The following is a 24,415-nucleotide window of genomic DNA, read 5'->3' as shown; positions in this document are numbered from 1 at the left end:
CAGGCACAGCAGAGGTGGCAATGGCCTTTTTGAGCCTCAATAAAGGTGTGACTCCTGTCAAGGAGCAGGATCTCCCAACCAGCAGTGATAGCAGTGGTAGCAATGGCACTGGGCTCCATCCCATCTGACTGGACTGCAGACCTGAAAAGCCCCATCTGCTCTGAGTGGATTCACACTAGAGTGTCCTTGGAAGGACATTTCTGTGAGAGCAGTGGGGTCACTCCTGAGTATTCCTGGCCGACATAGGAAATCAAGATTTTTGGCACGTAGGTTTGTTCTGAAATCCCTATGACCTTGACACTGAGAATCTAGTAGTCTCTAACCAATATCTTGGCATATGAACTGGAGCAGATTTCATATTTCTGATTAAAATACAACCATGACTTTGATGACTGACAAGAGACACTTTTTCTCTTTCCCCAAATCTTGTATTCTCTGTTACTCTGACTCTCATGGGAAATATAAGTGCTTGGTAATATGGAGAAGCACTTGCAAATACAATGAAGCAAGTTTAATTTCCTAATTCACAAGGCCAGAAGTATGAATATGATTATGGGCAGAGATGTAAGCCACATGATAGATTTTTAAAGAAATACCAGCATGACACACTGAACATTGTCCCCATCATAGCCACCGGCCTCTAGAAGTTACACCAGTGGAACAGAGTGGCACTCTCCCTTTTTGTACTGTTTTACAACATCATATCAGAAATTTATTATTTAACCAAATGCAATGGTCTTTGGATTTCCAGATGTGAATTTAATCAAATGGCATGTGTGAAATTAATAGTACAGAAAACTTAGCACAAGGAGTGATGAAGTACACTCCAACGTGAAGAGTGGTGATGTACATGTTAGCACATCAATTTATCCAATGTGAAGTCAAGCGGAAATTATTTATAAATCATTTGTCTTTTTAAAGGAAGGTGATGCTAAGATGTTGCCCTTAACATGTTTGATAAGCACATTCTGATGTGATTTAAGTCTTCAGATAGACTCAAAATGAATACAGAGATCCTTGCAGCTTTGATACCAACAAGAACGAACACATCAGAGAGCGCCTGATATGTAGAATTGTAAAGAACTGACAAATATGACTCACAGAAATCTTACAGTTGAAAGCCAAGGTAAATTTAAAAAAATGTAGGATAAGTGGCACAGCAATAATAACTTATGAAAAATGATAGCTTTGGTGAGAGAAAGGGAGGCAGGGAGGGAGGGAGGGAGGGAGGGAAGGAAGGAAGGAAGGAAGGAAGGAAGGAAGGAAGGAAGGAAGGAAGGAAGGAAGGAAGGAAGGAAGGAAGGCAGGAAGGAAGGCAGGCTTGATCACCCCTTATCAAGGAAATGGGACAGAACCAGCACATACACAAACCAGAGATCCCAGGGTGACAGTGTATCCACACAGATGAAGGAAGATGACAGCTCTCACCCACAAGTGTGCAGAAGGATTTAATGCTCTCAGGCACCTCCTATTTTAAGTCGTGCTTTACCTTTACTGTGGATTAGGAAACCAGTATGAAGTAACCTGAGTATGAAATATAAAGAAGCCAGTGCTGCCAAGCCCAGTTTTGGTTTCCTTGTCCTGACTTCCCTAAGGACAGTGACTGTAGTTTCCACTCTGCTTTGGTGGCAAGGGATCAGGCTGGTCCTGGGAGTTTCAGTTTGGCTCTTTGGCTTTAAGCAGCAAAAAGGTGAGACAGGTCTGGGACACGAACAATTTGAAATTATTTACAGCGCAGCCAAGGAGAAATGTGGAAGCAATCTGGAAAGTATTCCTTATGTCTTCATTAAGAAGAATGGAAAATAAATCCTCTCCCTTTGCTTTTTTGTTTGATTTTTCTTTCTATATAAGTCTACATATCCAAAGCTACACTGAAGAACCCCACAGTAGTGGTCAAAAGCCCAGTTGGATGGAGGCATATCACACACTGAATCAACACCTCCTGCTGTTGTCCAGACAAAGATTCTATTCTGGTGATTTTCCCCCTCTAATAATGTCACTAAAGGTAAACCTTTCAAAGAGGTTTTCCACAATGAACAGAGGAGATAAAGCCAGTTTGGTGAAATCTATCAAATTCAGGAAAAAGTTGTTTAACCCAGTTAAAGTGGTGTATGTTTCTCTCATGCCAAGTATTGCATGAAGTTTTATTTTCTACATTTTAAAAGAAATAGTTTTAGGATGAGCTACAGATTAGATCTCAGACCTGAACTGTTTCTTTTTTGACATCAATTGTGGTCAAAATACCACACAAGTAGACTTAAAATGTCTTTTTCTACTCTTTTCTTGTCAGCAGGAAGATCTGATTCACAATCAACCATATGCCAAAAATCTTACAAGATGCAGGTAGAAACTCAGACAAGGTCTACTTCATCATGATAGTGCTGAAACAGTGACATCATTCACAAACACTGCTCTGATTATCAGACTGGCATCACTCTCATATCTCAGAACTATTCCAAAGAACTTCCTATGAGCCCTAAAGAGAATATATAATTATAGTAATAGGCTATTGGGAGCTTGAGAAACATTGCAACATTAAAGTAAACATAAATTGCGAAGTTATGTAAGCTGCTGGACTAAACCAGCAGGAAATACGGACTGTGGCAATCAGGATATGTGACAGACAGACAGAAGTAAAATGGAGGTAGAAAAAAAAAATCAATACTATATTTGAAATACCACCATATAAAAATATATCAGAACTAGTGTGGTTCACCAGCATTATAAAATTTGAAGCAAGTTCATACTTAAGCTCTCATTTAAAAGGCCAATCTTTTTTATTAACTGCTTAGAACAGACACTGAAAATAAACAGGATAAAGAACAGGAGTGTGCTTTTGAGAGTTTAAAGGCTCTATTGACTACATTCCCAGTTCTGGCATTTTATGATATTTCTCAGTCTACAGCTGTTTCAGCAGATGCCAGCAGCTATGGTCTTGGTATGGTGCTACTCCAATTACATGGACATGATTGGAAACCTGTAGCTTATTGTTCCAGATAGCTTTCAGATGCCAAAACCAAGCACAGTCCAATAGAGAGAGAATATTGGGCAACCATATGGGCACAAAAAGAATGATATAGCATGTTCTTGGTCTTGATAATGTCTAATGACAGCCCCATGATTCCCATTTTATTAATAAGGTACTCTTTAGACTGTAGAGATCATTCATGCATTTGAAATACAGACAAACTCCCCTACAGTAAAATCTGCTCAATTAAGCTCATCTGGAAACTTATGGAGATCACCTTGTCATTAGAAGTGGTCATCAACACCAAAGTGTAAGTTGGTGTCCTTTTGATGCACTGGCATCACTGCAGAAACCAGATGTGTTGAACTAATCACATGTGGCTTTTGCACTATTGCTACACAGGTTTCAGTGATCTAACCCTGCTAGCTCAGGCCTTTATCAGTGACCATCCATGGCTTCAGCAGGCAGAGACAGACGAAGTCCAAGACTACTTGTTTGTAATTAACAACTCTTCAGGTTTCCTGCACCTCTTTTCTAAGAATTGTAGTCTGCCCTTTAGAAATGAAGTTATTACAAAAGAAACATTAGCGACCCTGATATTTACTCAGTTGAAGAGCAGTATATAAGTACAAGAGTTACAAGTAAGTAGCTCCAAAACCTTGGGAATAAAATCAGAAGTCTTGTGATACCCAGGGGGAAAAAATCAGAGAAATCTCATACACAACATTTAATGGGAGACTTTAGGAAAAAATAATGAAAGCAGCATCTGAAGTAAAAAAATGTCTGGTTGTTTGTTTGAGGTTTCTTGTTTTTATTTTCTTTCTGTTTTTGGGGGGTTTTTAAAATTTATTTTGTGTGGCTTTCCTGCTTCTCACTCACTCATTCCACACAGAAGTAAAACACAGAAAAGTTTATATATATATATATATATATATATATATATACACACATATATATACACATATATACATACATATATCCACATATATATATATATATATATATATATATACATATATAAATAAATATATATATATATATACATATGTGAGCTAGATACTCTGTGAGATATACAAAGCCCATGAGACCTAATTCAATAGCTTTTGTGATGTGGAATAACCCCCAATACACAACAACCAACCTGATGAAAACCTGCCATTTTATATGGCTCTGCTTAAAGGCCTTCAGATGAACAGATGTTAACTCTAGGAATCCTCAAAATTTCTTCTTTAACTATTGGAACAAATCCCAAAGTTTATGCAAACTCATTAGGAAACCTTGTTCTGATATATCTGAATGAGCAAGTATATTAGACTTCCTCAGTTTTTTCACTGCCTGCTTCACCTCTGAAATGCTGATCAAGAGATAGTTATACCACTAAGGAGATAATTTTGTTGAAGAATGCTAAATTTAATAAACAGAAATCTCTAGCTTTGAAACTGGAAATCTGAAGGAATCAATTTCACAGAAGTCACAGAAAAGAGAAAAACTGACTTCATGTTGAAATCACTGAAGCCTACAATTCATCAGGAAGTGTAATTTGCTGTCATGTAACAAATTTCACTAGAAGATTGTTTATGGATCGAGAAGGTAAAGGGGGGCTTGGGGAGATGTACACTGCTTCCTCAAAACTATACCAGCAAAGAAACAAACAAAACTGGAAAGCTTCCAGGCAAAAAAATATTACAAAGAGAAATAGGCCTTTATTAAGTAAAGTTTGAATAATTACCCACTGTGAGAAGAGGGAAATATTTATTTACCTTCTCACAGTAATCTGGTCAGTATAAAAACCTTTTCATTATACAAACCACAGAAATCTTAAAAGGACAAAGTGGAAGCTCATGCCACATCATCAAGTAAGAAATACAAATGCTTCATTAACTCTAATTTAACATCTGAAACTTTTTTAAAATTTTCCTTTCAGAATAGCTACATCAGAGTGGAAGAACAGAACCAACTCTAAGTTCTTCCTTTGGCTGCTAACCCAGGGAAGATGTCACAGCCTGAGATGAGAGACGAGAGCAGATGAGAGCCAGCCACCACGTACATAGCTCTGTACAACACAGATATCAGTACCCTTCCCCAAACTCACCGACACCACAGTGATATCAGAAATGAAGATATTTAACCAGAAGTGCTCATTTCTGACAGGAGACCTCTCAAAAAGCTTATTTTATTGTTCAGATGCTTGGAAAGTGGCTGTAAGCTGCTGTAAGCTGGACCTTTTGCAGCACCACATCCTGTAGATGGTGAACGCAGCTCTGAAGTCACAGTTTCTTGGGTCTCTTGGGTGATTTAGAGACACGGTTTATAAGCTGTGTCACTGCTGGCAGAGAAAAAAAAACACAAATCAAACCAGGAAAAGTACTTCTTTCTATATTTTAACATGTTTATGTATTGCAGACACGAGATAGTTTCCAATTTTGAAATTTTTCAAGATGCCTTCTAAATTTGACTTACCTGGTTTCTGTTATGTAGGACACAACTATCAAATACAATACGGTTTGGGGGAGGTTGCCCATTGTTAAAATAAAAGTATTTTCGCAAGAAGAAAATAAATTTGAGCTAAAAAAACCATTACTTGAAAAGAACAGCATTTTTAGTAATAAGGTTTGTGAGTGTTCTAGTTCGGCTCCTTTCCTAAGAAATCAGTGGCCAAACATGTCAGTTATTTCAGCAAGACAGAATCAGGTTGTTTCTGCTGACGGGCAATAAATTATTATGGCACGTCACATGAGGTTTTGACACATGCAGCAGCACCTGATTTCAAGAAAAGTTCCAGCAAACTGATGCAGCATACACCAGAATTCAACTAAAGGCGGCTGAATTTAGGTCTTTAACTGTACAACTTGTGGATTTTCTTAGACATTCTCATTGCTACTTTCCTTTTAAAAGGCAATTTTGCACATTGCACTGTGTAGTGTTAAAAGTGTTATGTTTATTTCCTCATTTTTCTACCAATGTTGTGTCTCATACTGTGCTTTGTGCTTTCTGGATATTTCTGAATTACAGTTTATTTACTTTGTATGTCCCCTTAACTTGCATCCTTAAAAGTTTTTAAAGAGAAAGCTTTTGCCACTGAAAGGGGAAAAATACTATTCTCTTTTGTAAGACATCATTTTTTCATTACTTCTACTTTTCCTGTTTGTCTGAAAGGAAAAATAAGTGACTGATGTATCAAAGCATCTTCCCTGTAATGATGTGCATGTGAGACAACATTTTAAGTTGCTATTGATCTGCAAATAACAATTCCTGAAAAAAACAGATTTCATCACTTTCTTTCTAAAAATAAACCAGGCTTTAAATAGAGTCCAACAAATGCAGTAATATCAGACTCAATTATCTAGCTGAGTTTTTTCATAGCAGTTTGAAACATTGAAATACCATCTTTGTTCACTATGATACTTGATTGTTAGGGTTTTTTTTAAAATAAAATATCTACTTTATCTTCAGATGCATTTTTCACCTTAAGTGGTGAACTACATCCTTGTTAGTACTTGATTTTTTGATTGTTGTCTTGTGAATTCGAACATAGCCATGGAAAGACTATATTTGAGCAAGCTTTTGATTCACATATGAGCACTTAGATACAATACAGTGTAAACACAATGAAAAGGGAACTAGAATACCAACATATCTAGGTGGCCTGTAGAGTATTTCTGGACTTCTGTAAGGAGTATTTCAGGTTATGGAGACATATGGACTTTAAGGCAATCACTACAACAAAAGTTGTCTTCAGTAAGAGAATTTTTCTTTTTTTTTCAAGACAGCAGCTTTAAATCCTACCTTTGTTTAACTTACTTTGATGCAAATATAAACAGTGGTTAGGGGGATGTGGAAAATGCGGTTTCAGTTACATCATACTGAGGTCATGATATTAATAGAGTTCCCAGCTTAGACCAGTTTGTTTTTATTTACAGCTGGAGACATGGAGATCTGATATACCAAGACAGGAACTTCACCTCTCTTTATGAAATCTGAACAGGACAGATTGTCAATACAGGAGCACGATTGGTATATATTGGTTAGTTACAGCCAGCAGGGAAATGCAGTTTTATTCACAATTTAAGCATGTATGTAAGTGGAATAATGTACTGTCAACATGTCAGTGAAAAAGATAAGAGGCTTATGTCGTTAGCCTTCCATATACAAAATGTCAATGTACTTTTTAGGAGACGTAGCACTGAGGGACTATGTATACACAAAAGGAAACCTGGAACAGATCATGCACCTTGGATCCATTACCTCATAGTAGCTGTGCACCATTATGTACATTACAGATGGTTGCTGTCTCTAGTTAAACAGTAGGTATATTTAAAAAGGAATCGTGCTGGCCAAAGAGGTTGTCCTAAGAGAAGTCTCCCCTCCACCTTGGAGGAAGGGGTCCCTCAGCCAGCAGCTCAAATTTTGAGGGACTTCTAGTGGTGTTTAGGTAAATGGCTTCACGGCTGCTTATTTTATTACTGTCTGATATTAGACCACTATTGTTTATTGCAGGTGGCTGCCCGGCAGGTGGGAAGTTAAGGAACTGTATGTGTGTGTGTTAGGGCAACGGTTTCCCCTTGTTAGGCGAGGTACCCCGTGTGTGAGTGTGTGTGTGTGCTGTGTGACAGTTAATACAGCACTTATTCCTTCCAGGAACCTCAACAGCAAAATGTTTCCTGCACTTTGACATTGATGAAAAACAAATTTATTATTTCCATTTTGGTGTTTTTGTGCTTGTTATAGAAGAAGCACTAAGCCTGTATTATTTCAGCACTATCTATTCTCTCGGTTTCAGCACAGATAAAAATATTTCAGCACTAAAAAGAAATATTTTATATTTAAAAATACATTTAAATATTAATTTGATGAATAGTCAATACCTATTTATTTGCATAACTAAAACATAGACAATGGATTCAGACGAGATAAACTATTTGCTTCTGTAAAACATAAACTTTTCAAATAATTTTTTCTCTCTTTTTGCTTGGTATGCTTTATTTAACCAGTAGAATTTTTTTTCTTGAAAAGATCTGGATTTTAATAAGAAGCCATATTTCAGTGAAAATGAGTGACAAAGCTGGCATTCCCGCAAATGACTGCCAATATATTATTTTTGTTTACGTGATCTTTCCAAAATAACCCAGTTCCCCTTTTTCTGTCACTGTGCATATATTCTTCAGCAAAGTGCTTCAGAATGCTGCAAAATTAAAGCGGCCTTCGGACTCCTGACGATGCCAAAAGGCAAACAAGAACGCGAAAAGTATCTTTAGCATATAATTTAATTAAGGAATATCCTGAATAAATATACATGAAGCAATGCTAAAATCTAACCCATTAGAAAAGGAGAAGATATCAAAATGTACATCAATGGAATTTATAACCTCCTGAAAGCAGATAACCTGTCTTTTTTTTATTATTTGGAAAGAACTTACTACATTTTCCTCTCTACCAAAGGGTAAACAATAGTGTGCACAGAAAGAAAGGCAGGTAATATGTCAGCTCTTGCAGCATGTACATCACCTAGTGGACATGCTTTGCATACTAAAGGGTGGGGATCTATCCTGCTACTGCATATTTTCTGCTAACGGTATCAAGTGTTAGTCCTGGAGCGTGTTTTCCACGTACGTGGAGCTACAAAGCACACCCAGCAACTTGTAGCTCACCTGTCCCAGCCCTTGCCAAGCCCTGGAAAGGGGGCAGCACGCAGCAACACAGCACTTCTTATGTCTTTGCTGCATTTCTGTGCAGGGGTCAAAGCAGGATTTAGCCTGCAATCCCAGCTAAACCAAAAATGATTTTCTGAAGAAAGTGTATGCAACTTTGGTGTAATCTTGCAGCAGACTCCATCCTGCTGCATTCCTCTGCACTGCATAGCCTACAAAATGTGTGCAAACAGACTGAGGGGAAAATGAAGCGTGGCCCACACGAATATGTAAAATATACTTGCAAATTAGAGGGAAAATTGGAAAGATATGGTTAAGGCACAGGTTTGTGAGTTAAAGCTATCAATGATCCAGCTTAGCATTCTATCTGACAGTTTAGTTTTACACAAATATTTACTGCGTCACTCCATCCAAATGAGAGCTTCTCAAGTGAATGCTGTAGCAGCTATCTACAGCCCTGATCCGGATGCCAAGGCCCAATCCAGCTTCAGCAGAAGCAAGCAGAGAGATCCTTGTGCACTTCACGGATTGTGAAAGCAAGCTTTTGCAAGTGGAAGACACATTTATAGAGAAACAGCCCCGAAAAAGCAAGGATGGACCTAAAGTCTGCAGTTTGACTGGAAAAGTGTTTGAGGAGCATGAGCTCTGGATGGGAACATGTGACAATATGTAACACTCTGAGCTGCGAGGCAGTGACAATTAAGAGGGACATACTTGTCTCTATTTTTAAACAGCAATGAGGTGAGTTGATATTTAAGTTCTCTTCCAAGAATTTCAGTGCAGATGACTGCCCATAGTATAATTATTCACAGTAAAGACTGAGCCATGTTTCAGCTCTGAACATTTGATCGGTCTCTGTACAATCAAAATATAGTCAGATTTGGACAGCCTAGCAGGATATTTCTGACTTCTATGTGCAACTATACTTTTACCAGCCTTCCCCTCACACAATGTCACACAGTGATACACAGTGTAAATCCTTCATATGTCAAATCAGACATGGCATCTACAGTCTGCAGAAAAAATCTGCAGGGTGTAAAGTTACCAAGTATTTGTGAGGTCTACTGTGAGGCTGCATTTTTTTTCCTTCCTGAAACATGAATTCATCTTCCAAAGAACGTGTTTATTCTTCCTTTTTCACACAAAAAACACATCTACTTTATCCAGGAAATAAACAGAGAAAAGAAAAAGGTATGAATAAGAAAAGTTTGCAATAAGCAAGGCTTCAATCATCAGCTTTGCAATATAATGATAAGACTTGGTGGTTACAATCTTCTATTATTTAGAAATCATGTCAATTCTCCTAGCGTGTCTAAGAAAATACAGTTACCATGAAGTAGTTGGCATTTAACGCTTTCTACTACACTCCATTATCTGAGAAGGTTTTGTCCTTACTGGGAACAGTGGGAAATGTCCTATAAGATGAGCCAGGGCTGGGAGTTTAATAGGTGATTTCCGTATTTTTCTCATTATGAAATGAGACCACAGAAGTCTATAAACTTCATGGATATTAAATTGCTAATAGTTCAGATTCGATTTTCCAGAGTTTCTAAATCTAAGCTGATGCTCCTCCACGAATTTGAACAGTAATGTCTAGAAAGTTGATTGATCTTCTGGAGTGAATGTACACACTAAAGAGGAAGGGTTTTTTTTTAAAGCTGTAAACTGAGAATTAGGAGTCAGTGTTCAGTCCCTGACACTTCATCAAAACATGGCCTGAGACTGCTGGCAAACCTCTTCTTTATTTTTCACCTTACACATAGAACAATTGGAATGAAAGTATCACGCCACAAAGATTTTCAAACTAAAGTTTTTATATGTGCTGAAGAAAAAAGAAGCCTTGTAAAATTTGCTATCTTTAGATTATTTTTAAATATTTGAAGATACTTTTTAAAAGATTCTCCCACAATTTTGACCTTGAAATAGATTTCTGTAAAACAGATAGTTTTTAAATTAGAAATCAATGCCAGACTTGTGGCTGCTCATCATATTTTTAAACTGAAATCACAGTAAACCAAAACGTGTCCTGATTTATGATCTGTGGAGCTGAATTTACTCCAGTGTAAATTCGACCGTATATTATAAGATACTGACCAGTTCATTAAAGCTCCATATCCTGAAATGTCCGCAGAAAAGGTAGTTTTATCCAGATAATAAAATATATTTAAAACATATTTTCAAAATCAACCAAAATTTCCAAGCCAGCACCAGAGGCAAATATTGTTATAAATATGCATATAAATATACATAAAAATGCTTCCTTCCTATTGGAAATGTGTATATCTTTATAATAAAAACATAGAATACTACTTTGCATTCAATAGGGCTACTTATGTGTTTAAAATTAAGTATTTGTAAATTTGCAAGATCAGGCCTATAGTGTATGTGTTTGTGCGTGCCTGTATGTGTACGTACAGGAATAAAGAACGCATCTTGATTAGAAGTTCTATTCCATGCTCACTCTTTTACTTAACATCTGACACTGGGAAAAAATGAAGCTAAATGTCCCAGCATTTCTGACAGTTCCAATCCATTATCTGTAATCCGAAAAAACTATGCACTTTTTTACTCTGAAGCACATGTAAGAAGTTTTTTTTTCTTTTTTTTTTTTTTTTTTTTTTTTTTGTGGAGACGCCTTCTTTATATAGTGACAACATGATAGCAGAGATACCAGTTTGCTGTAGATTGTGTGACTGACAATAATATTCTCTGCAACATGTAGAGGGGAATAACTGATGAATCGGAAAATATATGGATGCCTACCAAAATGATTATGTAATGAAACACAAAGTCAAACGGTGGCATGCTTCTATTAATTGTAGATGATAGTAATTAATTTTCACTGCAGTTGTGATCGTGTCGCTGCTTTCAGAAGAATCCAGAATCCCCTTCCAGGAAAGTGTGAAATTGCATCTGGGTTCTTCAAGCCATGAAAGACTATAAATTTCTTTTAAAATAAGAGACGAAGGCCTTCCTCGATACTGTACTTTAGAAAGGGGAAAAAAACAAAGGGAAAAAGAAAATGATAATTGTTTTCTCTAAGGCTATTATCTAATGCAAAAGCAAACAGTCTGACTGGAAATCAGCTAACAGAAGGGGATTAGAGAGTAGATCTGAGAGTGGCTTGATTTCTAGCACTGCTGTCTCTTCACACAGTGATGAGACACAGGCAGAGCAGCCAGGAGCTCTCCAGATGGCTAGAGAAAGTGTTTGTCTTGGGTTACTGCAGGGCAGTCTGGACTCTTAAAGCCGGGGAGGCATCATTAGGGAGCAAGTTAGATGTCCACCCAGTAAAAGCGAGCGAAAGAAAGAAAGAGTAGGCAGGCTGCCCGAGAGAGACCACGCTCGCCTATTGTTAACATATACTTGACCCCCACTAACCTCTTCACGACACAGATGTCTCCTACCTCTATCACCTCCCACTGCTTTAAGCCCTCCCCCCCTGCACCTGGGTAGCGGGGCCGGCCCGGCTGCCGGCAGTATGCTGCCTGCCTCGCGCGCTGCCTGCTAGCGGGAGCCGGGCGCAGCGGAGCGGCGGCGGCGGCGGCGGCGCAGCCTCGGGCGGGCTCGGCTCGGCACCGCACCGCACCGCACCGCACCGCACCGCACCGCACCGCACCGCACCGCACCGCACCGCACCGCACCGCACCGCACCGCACCGCACCCCCGGCTCGGGCTCGCCGCGGCCTCAGCTATGCGTCGGCTGCTCGGGGACAGGCAGAGACCCCGCCACTGACAGCGACCGCTCCCTGCGCTCCACATCACGTTTGTCTGAGGCGGCGGCGGCGGCAGCAGCAAGGAGAAGGACCTGGGCATTAACTATCTCGACTTGGAGACTTTGCTTTATTTTTGGTTCTTGTCCTTTCCCGTGGAACCAGTAGTCTCTCTCGAGCTGATCCTCCTTTAAAAAAAAAAAAAAGAGCGAGAGAGGGTGGTGGGGGGGAAGAGCAGCTGGAGTTTCTCCTCAGCTCGTTTTGACTTTTGTGGACGTGGATCATCTGGACTGGGAAGGGAAGCCGCGCGGCGCTGCTCTCCCCTTTCCCAGCCCCTCGCCCCTCCAGCAGCCTGGGCTGCCGTCTCTCCCCCGAGCAGGACGGGAACTTTTATTTGCAGCTCGCAGCCCGTGGCGAATGGTGGGCATCTCCGGTCCTCTGCAGTGTGAGTACGGGCGCGGGCAGGGCTGGGCAGGGCGCGCCGAGGCGGGGGGAGCCCGAGACCCTTTTCTTTCCTTTCTCCTCTCCCGCAGGGCTCCCCAGGCTCTGAGGGGCTCCCGTGGCTGTAACTAACCCAGGCGGACCGGGGCTGCTGCTGTGCCCGGCCCACGTTAGCGCTGCATGCAGCCTTACACGCTCTTTACCCGGCTTACAAACTAGCACCCCGGATACTGCTCAAGAGCTCAGACACCAAATAACCCAGTTTTGCAGAAAATAACCCTCCCAAGCATATATTATAACAAAGCGTCAGATTTCTGTCTGGATTTAGGACTTGCATTTTTCTTTCCTGCCTCCCCTTTCTCTAGGCTCTAGCGCTGGCCAGTGTGAGTTAGAGTGGCTGAAATATTTCTGATGGGATTGTTTTGTTTCGCTTGCTTGTTTCACTGCAATCATAGGTCTGTGGAGCGCTGGCAACATCTTTTCGGAGTATTTTGAAGGAAATACTTTAGGCGGTATACGTTGCCTTTAGCTGCACCGCGGTCTTGCAAATAGCTTGTTTCCTGAAACGACAGGATAACGTTAGAGATTGCATTTCCAAAACTGCCATACAATGCAACTGTGTCATCTCGTCTGGCTATGCTGAAGGGTTCGATTCCATAAATTCGCAATTGACAAGGGAGATTCGAAGGATGAAAATCACATTCCCGGCCATTTAGACAAGCCTTTGACTTTTGCCGAGTTCGACTCCTTTTGTTAGTGCCAAAGTTGAGAAATTTGGTTTAGCGCAGGGAAGGATTTGCCACCCTAGCAGGAACACCCGTGACTCCGTTTCAGGGTTAATTAATAGCGAACTAGCTGTCGTTCCTGTACTCTGCTCCCCTAGATGTTAGAGAGAAACCGAAAGTAACTAATTGGACGCAGCTCTTAAATTGTTCATGCTCCAACCAGGAGCTAAAATGTTACTTCCTTCAGTTCACTGATAAGTTTAAAGGAGGGAGGGCGAGGTTATGGGGAGCTGAAGCAGCCTCCCCCTCCTGCCCTCCAGGTTGCAGCCAGAGCCGGGCGCGGCGGGACTGCCCTGCCCGACCGCAGCCAGGGGCTCTCCGGCACCGCCGCTGTGGGGAACAGACGCCTCGAAGCTGCTCGGGTTTCTCTGGGAGAGCGGCCCTCCATCTTCCGATCCGCAGCAGGCTCTGTCCGTCACCCCCTCCTACCTCTGTCGTGCCCTAAATCACGGCACGGAGAGGATCAGTCACTCGCAGCCGCCCGGCCGTGACGCCCGGAGCCGGCAGCTCCTGCCTCGCAGATAGCTCGGGAACGGGCTGCGATCTGCCGAGTCCGCAGCAGCAAGTCGGACCGAAAGAACTGCCCAAGTTTTCTAGTGACAATCGCAGCCGGGCGGGAAGCGCCTGCTTTCGCTTGCCAGTGCGGCCCCAAGGTGCGCTGTGCACGGCTGCGCGCCCGCCTGTGCGGGCAATGGTGAACGCGGTGAGGGCACAGCACAGCGCGGCAAGGGCCGGGCAAGAATGGGTATATGCCTCTCAAAATCAACCTGCGGGAGCTGCCGTGCTGTCTCTGGGAAAGCAGCAAGTGCCAAGCACTTGGCTGTTGGCTAACTAGAAGAATGTCTTGTGAGTCTTGGTATGTACAGCCAAGCGTTTGCTACAGCAAGTACTCCTGTGCTTAATGTAACGCTGACCCCTTTAACTTTTAACATCGCTTCTCCTAATTAATCTGTTCAGGCCCCAGACTTAAATGGCTGTCCACAGCTGCTGCAAATTGATTTGTCCCCTGATGGTGGTCCGAGTTGCTGACCAAAGCAGGATTTTTTTCCCCTCCCCATTTTTGGTCTACTAATCTGTTTTGACTTATTTCCTACTTGCAGTAATGCTTGCATGCTTTTTGAGGGACTTAGAAAATATTTTCCATTGACATGTAGCTAGAAACATAATTATTGTATTTGTAAACACAATATGTTAGGGCTAAGGGTGAGTATAATTTATTCAACTATATCCTTGAAGCCTTACATTTCTATCTCAATTTCTGCATCCTGACAGATGCAATGGAAAGTTTAAATAACCAACTTTGTTAACCGCAGTTTGAGGCAATATGTGAAAGCCGTTTTTAGAGTTGAATTCTATTGTCCAGATTTCTGTTCAGCTTTTCTGTTAACGGCTTAGTGAATCTGGATAGCCGAGAGGATTGAAACTGGTTTCTAATGGTTGTTAAAGCTGATGCCTGACCTTTCCATGGGAAGTCTGAAAACCTCATTCAGTTTATTCTGGGCTGATTTCCTTAGGAAATCCAATATGATCAGGGAATTTCCTTCAGCTTGGCTGAATGATAAAAAAGTTACTCCACCTTGTTTATGCATTCTGGTTTTAGCACTAGGTGTTTGTGTGGCTCCCCATCAATAGGAAGATAATAGGAAAAGACACGAGTATAGCTCATTCATAACTGCACAATCTGTGAAAATATGAAGCTGGCAAAGGCTTTGTTAGGTGTGAGATTCACTGCAGATTTGCTGTAAAGGTTTTTAATTAGGAACTTATAATAACTATGTTTGATAATTGATAACTTTCTTAACATCAGTTTCACCGTATCTGAACCTTCAGTATAACTGCTGCTATTTTCAATTAATGAGCCATTTTCCTTCGCTGTCATGGGAAGCTCAACCATGCATCAGTGCAAGAAAACACCAAACTCCACCAAAAATCCATCAGACTTAAATCCATTCATGTCTCTGGCAAGCTGGTGCCAGGCAAGGCGTACAAGAGATGATAGCAGGACTTCTTTCTGTCCTGTGCTTGTAGGAGGGTGAGCGGCTGGGTTCTTGAGCCATGAGCATGCTGTAGGGAGACAAGAACCATTCTGTTTGTAATGGAATGCAGACAGCAGTGTTAGGTCACTGCTTCCTGGCAACTGCTGCACAAGTTGTTTTTCTTCAAAGGCTTTGAGCTTTTAAATAGTTTCCAAAATCTTTTTAAGTAAAACACTGCCTTCTACCATTTTTGACCACCTTAACGTTAACTTGTTTTGTGCCTAAATAATGGACTAGTAAAACATCACACGGTATCTCTCATCTGTGTACGCTTAACACTATGTATGCTTGTGTGCACATGGAGTTTTATACTGGGAGTATTGTTTTTGGAATAATGGGAGAGAAAAATAGCTCCACCTGGAGTGCTGGTCAGTGGATAGTCAGTTCAGGACATTCTTCCCTGTCAAATCCTGTTTCTCACTTCTCTGAAACGAACTTCAGACGACAGGCGTTGAATGCGAAGCTCGCCTCACTGAGGTACTGTGCAGACTGCAAACTCCTCATTGCCAGACGCTTTGGGTGAAATAGGCATCTGCAGTGTTTGCATTGGGGGTGATGGGAGAAAGGGCTTGCAATTGTCATTTTCAACTTTCAAATCCACTTGCCACAGTCCATTACTGTTAAATCTTTAGCTAATTGAATAAGGATATCAGTATGTTGCTATTGCAGGAGCTTCAGACTTTTTAGATTGGGGGATAGAAGAAAATGTCTTGTTCTTTGTTCTGTAGAAACTTAAGTTGACATGCAGAGATCAAGAAGACTTAATAGCTGAAATAAAACATGGATTTGGTGTTCTGAAGGAGCTATTTCTCGTGGCTTGGCTAAAGAATGTGAAAAGATAATTATTTTAATCTGAACACATTAAAAAACCTTGATCCATGTAGTTAGTAGCAGCCTCCTCTTTTACATACAGCCTTTAAAAACAACCTATAACATTAAAAAAGTTGAAACTGACACTGAATTTAGTGTAAGGAATGAAAGTCTAAATCCTTAAAACATTGACTTCCAGGTTACATTGTCTTTACGTTGTTTCACAACAGAGATCTAAAACAGTTGGTTTAAAAACTGAATTTTTAAGGCAATGGGTCTTGGTTTTCCACATAGATTTTCCTTTTTAAAGAACTGCTTTAAAAATGCACCTATCCTGTTCTTACTAGAAACTTTATTAGTTTAATATATAGTAGCACAAATACATCAGGAAGTAGCAGACTGTGTGGTTTTGTGGATAGAGAAAAATGAACAGCAGACATAAAATCAAAGTCAAAGTATCCTGTTCTTTAAAAGCTTTTTTTTTATTTCCTTCCCTCCAAATTTTCATCTGAAAGACATTGACTTCCATTTTTTTTTTCTGATATTGATATGAAAGTTTCCAAATAACGTTTAGACAACAGTGGACATTTTATTAAAGTAAACATTAGTTCAGCATAATGGAGGTAATTGTAAGTGATAAGAGCAGAGCAGGTTATCTGTGTGTTGTTTAAACAGAAGGAGCTATTTTGCACCATTTTCAGTAGCCATCTGTAGAGGAGAAGGGTTTGCACCTGTCTGTCCACACTAATTATAGATTAGGTCCAAAGAAATGAAATTCGAGTAGCCTTTCTCTTAATGAAATCCATAGTGATTTTATTGTAAATGTGTTTTGTGTACAGACGGTGATAGTTTGTGAGTAAAATAAATTGCTGTATGGCTGTTATGTACTTGTAGTTGTAAAGCAGGATACTGCTGCATTAACAAAGGTCCTGAATAAAAATGCAGTGCTCCATTTAAGTCTTAGGCTTCAGTGATGTCTCTAGCTATGCTTAATCGAAAAGGTTCACTGTAGGCACAGTTATTTAGGGGTATGTTTCAGGGTAGACTTTTCAGTTATCATCACTTTCATGTCAATGTACTGTCATGTAGGTGGTCCTCTGCTTGAAATATGAGGCAGAAATGGTTTCATGTTAAATATGTACACACATACATGCAGAGTGTGTCAGAAATACTTTACTCTGGTATAAACTATATTATTAAAATAAAGTGGAAAGAGTGAGAAATGCATTCTGAAGTAAAAGGTCACATAAATTTCTACCACATCTGTTTATAGTAATTATGAACATAATTAACATAAGAATTACAAGTGAGGTAATGACAAGCTGAGCTATGAGATATTATGCTATAATAGTCATATGTTGGAATTCTCACATTATAGCACACTAGAATTCACATATTCAATGCAAGAAAGAAAATGTTAGATTTTTATCTATTTTAATGCTTCAAAACTTATCTGCCTGGGGCAGATGGACTTTCCGCTTTAGAGGAAGGTAACCCATTATTACAAGAGAGTCAGTTGAAATTAAGATTTCTAGCCTGCAGCTTGGACTTTGAGACAGCTGTGCTTATGGAACGCCACTTCTGTTACACATTTGTATTCTGATTGTATTTATCCCATTAATACATATTGTTTTATTTTTAAATGTGTTTTCACAGCAAACTGCTTACATTAGGAAGGATCCTGGATTAGTTTTTCTTTAGAGGTTTGTGATTTGAGTAATAAAAGTATGGTCGACATAGATATAAGATGCACACGATGGCCCTGCAAGATGAGAATCTGGCAGATCCTAAATTAGTTCATGGCATGATATATATGTATTTCAAGGAAAAGCTCTGTAACAGAAATACCAAAAAAGAGCACTGTCTAATTTGTGTGTAATAGCTTGAAATAACATATACAGAAAGAAATCTCTGTATTACCTTGCAGGTTGAATTAACCTATAAGTTACTCTTCTTTTGAAATGTGTAGAACATACCACTAAGTTTAGGAGCTAAGGTTTCAAACAAGTTGACTAACTTTTGTAATATGACCTGTCTGATTACCTCCAAATATGGTTGTCACACAGCTGACAACTGGAAGAAGTTGAGGGAGAAGTGGCCCTTCTTCAGGGTAAAAATACTGGCTGAGGAATGCATAGTAAATTTGACACGTGAAAATCAGTTTGCCTTCATTGAAAAATCAAGGTCCTGGTTTTGAGATAGGAACATTTGGCCAACTGCTGTCTTTCGAAGGCCAAACATATAGAGTGCTTTATGAAAAATAAAAAAAAAAATACCTTGTGCTATGTCTCAGTGATACCAAGAGGTTTTCACATTATTGGATTAGCGGAGGATTTGTGACAGACCCTTTTTTATCTGACATTCATTGCGGTGACACGATTTTCACACACATGCCCTTCCCCCATCTAGGTTCTGGTTTTCACTTTGTATTATGTGTCAAATTCCCTTTATTCCTTTTCTTGTGGAATAAACTACTATCGTGGACGAGTGATTTTGGAAGGAGTTTTGCACTGAACAATGCCAGTCTCACTTCAGCATGCTGTCATTGTCCTCCTCCCTCCTTCATGGTGCTCCTCGGCTGACGTGCAAGGGAAATGCGTTTCCGAACAAATAAGTGTTGATTCCCAGGGAGAAGCATTTTAGAAACTTTAAAACCCGAGTGCATAGAGTGCCTGGTGCTGGCATAGCTATTCTGCTGGCTGGCTGTGCCCATGGCAGGCAGGCCAGGCTGCTTTGCTGTCTTCCCTTTCCATATCTCACGCTAACGCTGTCCTCTTTGATGAATTCTGACAAAACAGCCCCTCAGTTTTCACAGAACCTGAGTTGTGAAGTGTAGGGACCTACTTCTGCTTATCGCTCATCCTCTGGCGAATGATGCTACCACTTTGTAGCAGCAGTGCTGTGTTCGGGCTCTTATGCCAATGGTGACAATGAGCAGGCTGAGTTGGTTAGGTAGGGACTTGGGCAAACCGGGAGCGGGTACAGTCTGTGACTGCACTGGGCCAGCAACCGCCGTGCCTCGTGTGGGATGTAGGGGGGAGCCGAGGTGGAGGCAGTCACAGGGACGATCGTCTTGGTGGGGTGGTGGCGACCTCCGACCTTGGGGAGCCAGCGCTGCGCGACCCCCGGCAGGGTCCTTATCCCGGAGAGGTGTCGGGCAGCTTGCAGGGCCAGAGAGCAAGCACACGCAGACCTGGGCACCGCCGCCTTCTCCCCCGGTGGGCGGCGCGGAGGTGGCGCCTCTCCTCGTGCCGGGCGCGGCCCCCCCGGGGACCGCGGTCCGGCCCCAGCCCCACTGCCGGCTCCGCTGCCTCGCACATCCTCCGGCCGCCATCTGGGCCGCACTGATACCGTAATCGCCCCGATGCACGCCGCCGTGCCGCTCCCCCCGCGCCGGCGGGGCCGCGGAGCCGCTATGCTCCGTCCTTGCGCCGCAGATAAGCTGCGAGGCGCGTGAGGCGCACAAAGCCCGGGCCGCGCCGGCGCCTCCTCGTCCCTCCCGCCGCCGGAAGGTAAAATCTCCACCCGCGGGCGGGAGAGGCGGAGAGGCGGGCGGGGGGACACCCCTCGCTGCCTCACACCGCCCGGCCCGGCCCGGCCCGGCCCGGCTCCCTCGGCGCTGCACAAGTCGATGGGCACGGGGAGAAGTGAAGATGTAACCACTTATTATCTGCCTCCGGAGCGGGCGGGGGATTTACGGGCAGAGATTAGCCGGCGGGGAGAGGGGCTATCTGCCTTTTGTTGTGCTGCCTCCCCCCTGCCCCTGGGCAGCGCCGAGGGGAGGGGAGAGGGCCTCGCCTGCCGGGCTGGCCTCGAGGAGGGAGGAGGTGGCCGCAGAACAAAGGTGGTGACTGAGGGACCCCACTTTAAACACAGCCCAGGGGAGCAGAGAGTGCCATGTCTGGGTGTCCGGAGGGATGGGGTGCAGGAGCCCCGGCCTGGGGTGGTGGCGGGGCTGAGGGGATGTGACAGCCCGGGCACCCATCGCTCACTCCTGGGGTGGTTTCAGTGAAGGCTCCTAACTTCCAAAATCCCCGCGGAGGATGACACCGGGCTTTAGGAAAAGTGGCCTCTTTGCTCTTTCTTTTTTGTTGTTTCGGATGGACTTTTGGTGGTGCTTTTTAAGTTCTTTCCCAGATTAAGATGACTTGCATGCTCAGTGTGTGCACGCACGATGCTTTAGCAAACGGCTTTATCAGTGGTCATATCTTAAAGCAACATTAAACAATTACGTTTATATTTAAAAGTTTGAAATATTTATACTGCCGTTTCACTTTGTCAAGTGTTTGCACAGATAGATATATAGATATGATCTGGTAACTAAAAGCCTAATTAAAATTTGTTTAAAGCCAGGGGGGCATGTATTCTTGTTGACAGCAGCAGATCGATAGGGTAAGACAATAGAGCCCCATTATTTTACTTCCATTGACTGAACATATTGACATTTCAGGTTTGCGACTGCCTCAGTGAGCATGATGAAACACTGAAATTCATGAACCAACTGTCTGGAGTGGCACATATATTACTGTATGTCGTCTCTGCCTTCAGGTTACCTTATCACTGAAGCAGAATGGTAATGGATGGCAGCAGAGTACTTCAGGGGGGTGAGGGCTCTATCAGTTAAGAAGCTGACACATAGAAGGTTTCAGGAATATCTTTAATTACACCTAGAATTATGTACAAAGGAAGATGGTCCTTGTTACCTGCTGCTGCGCTTCAGAGTTTACAGGCTCAGAAGCAGACGGGATAACAAGGTACTTATGTTTCATTTTTTTAATACATGACTTGATACCTTTAACTTTTACAGGAGCCCAAGGATTTCTGGTTGTGCTGTTTGCATGCTTGCCATGTTCAGCAATGGCAGCATCTCAACCCAGTCTTGATGCTCAAGTTCCAGAGCATCTGCTAGACCTTCTCCCAGTCTGAAGACTGCAAAGGAAACAAAGAACAACTCTGAAATAAATAAATGCCCTTTGAATTTCTCTCCCCTCAACCTGTTCAAACGACAGTGCTTGGGGAAATCAATGCAGTGAGACTACAGCGGAATGAAACATACATGCATATATGTGTATCTGTATATACACACACACATTTTTTCCTTGGTATAAGCACCATAAAAAGAAATGCATGTGCAATATGTGCACATGAATGTATATATCAGTTTATATGATTGCATATAAATGCCTATATAAAGAAGACCCCTGTCTGCAGAGCATGCAGTGTGTTTATTATTTCAGAGGCTTTCACATCATCTTTAAAATCTAGCTGACTGTAGAATGAAACCCATCAGGGTAATGCAGAGATAGAGACTAAAAATTAATTTAAAGCAGACAAAGAGCAAATACAGAAGAGCCGTTACGATTTAACTAATTTTTAAAAGTAAGTGGAACGAAAATATAAAATGTATTTTGTGTGCCATCTAGTCAGCAATTGTTGCCATCAAGTGGACTGCCGATGCCCTTTAAGATGGTAAAAAGAAAACTAGTCCTTTATACCATTTTCCTGAAAATGTTAGGTTTCTGTTTGATCAGCAGGTGCTGTTGAGATGAAAGCCATGTGTAAATTTTCAGAAGGCCAAAAGTGTCAATTCAGAAAAGGAAAGTGATAAGAGAAAATGCAATCAGTTTTCCTGTTTTCAATTTGTGCAGGATTTGAAGAGCTGTTTTGTTAAACTGCTACATCTGCTCCAATATGAATATTGAACTACTTCCACTAAAAATAACACCCTATAATTTGGAAGCCATTGCAATCTTTTGTTAATGCAAGTGGGTTATTTGAAAAAAAAAATCTATTCTGAAAAATCTCCTGCCTAATGTGCATTTTTGTTTATCGGCACTTTTATCTTCAGCAGATAAAATGGCATTATGCAATTAGTACCATATCTCTTTGAACTGGAAAAATGACACTGGATAGCTGAATGTCACTATGTTGGTAAAAGGATTTAACTTGTACTTTAAAAATAATTTTATTAATAAACTATGATTGTATCTTAAAATGACATGTGGCTGTTTCCCCATTGCAGCAATACAGTTTTACTTATTACTGAGGACCTTGAGCAATGTAAAGGATGTTCAGTATATGACAGAACATTCTTTGGCTTGTTTCATTCCTGATATACCTGCAAATCTTAAATTTAGGCTCATCAAGGACATTTTAGTTAATGGGGATTTTGAAGTAACTTTTTCCATGGTAAATGAAATGACTAAGTCATATTTGAATGCATATATACAAAAATATTCACTGTTGTGGAGCTGCTAATCCAAGTGAGTTCTGTGAGTTGGAAAGCATAGTATTGGTAGAGCATACATTTTATATCATAAGCATCTCTGGAGAACATAACACGGTTGATTTTTAATTAAAAAAAAACCAAAACAACCCAACAATAACTTAATGGAAAGGATATGTGTTTGTTAATTTTATAAATAAGGATCTAAACGAAGAAGGGATAATTCACTGTTTCATCTATGGAGCTCTGTGTACATAACATGAGTAAACATTCAGAATAGAATGAGAGTTTTTATTGCTTTATTTCAATATTTCTCTTATTTCAACATAGAGAATTACCTGGTTTTAATATTAGAATGAGTTTTAGCTGTTGAATTCTAATCTAATCTAGTAGTCAGGAACTAATTTTTTTTGGTAGGTGTCTGCATGGGAAAGGTTCTTGCTGATGCTTCTGTTTGGTTTTGCAATTGGATTTGTAAGCTTTTGACCTTGGGGGGATTTTTGTCAAAGTGATCTATAGATCAGAAATAATTAAAATTCAATAAACTGAAATTTAAATATAGAATGGATTCTGTGTGAGATCCGTGCTTGTGGTAGGTTGTCTAGAAGTCTGTGGCATGTCTACTTTATAGTTTGTATTCCCCAGCATAACTGTGTGCACACATGTGCATAAATTTATGTTGAATGACAGAGGGATAATTATTTATACAGATTTTATCCAAAACTCTGTGCTCTCCTGAAACATAACAAAAAGCCTCCCTCCCCAGAAGAGTGTTTACATCCCGTGACAGTCACTAGATTCAAATCTTCTCAACATGAAAGTTGTTTCCTTTCCTCCAAACCTTCTTTTCCCCAACAAAGCTAACCCTGTTAAACCTCACCTTCTGTGGGATGTATACATAGTTATAGACATATGTACGAGAAGTAAATATTACAGAAAACATGGCCGATTGGGGCAAAATGTCTGTAGCCTTAAATAGCTCGTGATATCTGCCAACAGCAGGAGCGGCGCTGAGGAGGCCCTACCTCGGCTGACCCGGGATGTGAGAGCCTTGGGGAGCCTCGCGTTCCTGCTCCGTGCCTGCGTGGGGCTTTCTGCTCGCAGATACTGCTGAGCAGATGCTCTGGCGCAGTGTCTGAGAGCTGAGACTGCCTACCTGAAGAGTTTTGAAACCAAGGAGCTTTTTGCTTCGGTCATGGGATTTTCTGGTACTTCGCACAGGGGTTGGGGTGGAGCCCAGCCCCAAAAGAAAGATTATAGCTGGATGCAGGGTGTCCAGATTTTCTTATCTACATGTTCTGAACACATTCATGGGAGTGCTCTGTTTTCTTAATCGTTGCCAGAAATGCTGCATACAGTTTTGCTGTTCCTGTTGAATAGTTGCCATGTTTAACTCCACTGATCGTGAATGGAAATGTGAATACTTTAATGTTCCTTCTCATTTTCTGTAACACATTTTGGGATGCCTAGAAAGGGAAGGCATCCTAGATACTCAAAAGCATTTCAGAATGCACAAAAAGACTTTAATAGAAGTTCTGAAACTTGGGTTTATTTATATGTAGTTTTTGGGCATGTGTGATATGGTGACTTATTTAAGGGATCTGTTTTTATACTAAGTATTATTTATTGAATGTAGTGTTTGTGAAAGTACAGTTGTGTTGCACAGTAACAATATTCCTGCATGATCCCACATTGTAACATGCTGATTTGAGATCCTTATGGGATAGCTCACAATTTCTTTAATCATTTTGGAAGGCATTTGATTCATTGCCATTTTTATGTCGATCA

The 24,415-nt window shown here is 41.1% G+C and overlaps 1 protein-coding gene and 1 long non-coding RNA gene across 4 annotated transcripts in view; both read left to right on the top strand.

The window, feature by feature from the left end:
- Nucleotides 1-12,091: 12,091 nt before the first annotated feature.
- The window catches only part of RUNX1T1 (RUNX1 partner transcriptional co-repressor 1), a 111,538-nt gene continuing 99,214 nt past the window's right edge, over nucleotides 12,092-24,415 (top strand). Inside the window, exon 1 of one of the 3 annotated variants that reach the window (XM_014890738.2) lies at nucleotides 12,092-12,774. In XM_014890738.2, coding sequence (XP_014746224.1) covers nucleotides 12,747-12,774 — 28 coding nt within the window. In that variant the 5' untranslated portion in view covers nucleotides 12,092-12,746. Of the gene's footprint in view, nucleotides 12,775-16,010; nucleotides 16,069-24,415 lie in introns of those variants that run through there. The other 2 variants (XM_014890735.2, XM_014890734.2) reach the window with 2 other exon arrangements.
- On the top strand, nucleotides 19,950-23,188 carry LOC106861991 (uncharacterized). Its single transcript, XR_015807973.1, has 3 exons — nucleotides 19,950-20,056; nucleotides 20,852-20,974; nucleotides 21,209-23,188. It is a non-coding gene; the product is annotated as an uncharacterized LOC106861991 (long non-coding RNA).

Source organism: Sturnus vulgaris, chromosome 1, assembly GCF_052056855.1.
Source record: "Sturnus vulgaris isolate bStuVul1 chromosome 1, bStuVul1.hap1, whole genome shotgun sequence".
Lineage (NCBI taxonomy): Eukaryota > Metazoa > Chordata > Aves > Passeriformes > Sturnidae > Sturnus > Sturnus vulgaris.
The sequence above is the reverse complement of the archived record's forward strand: the minus strand, read 5'-3'. Positions and strand labels throughout refer to the sequence as shown.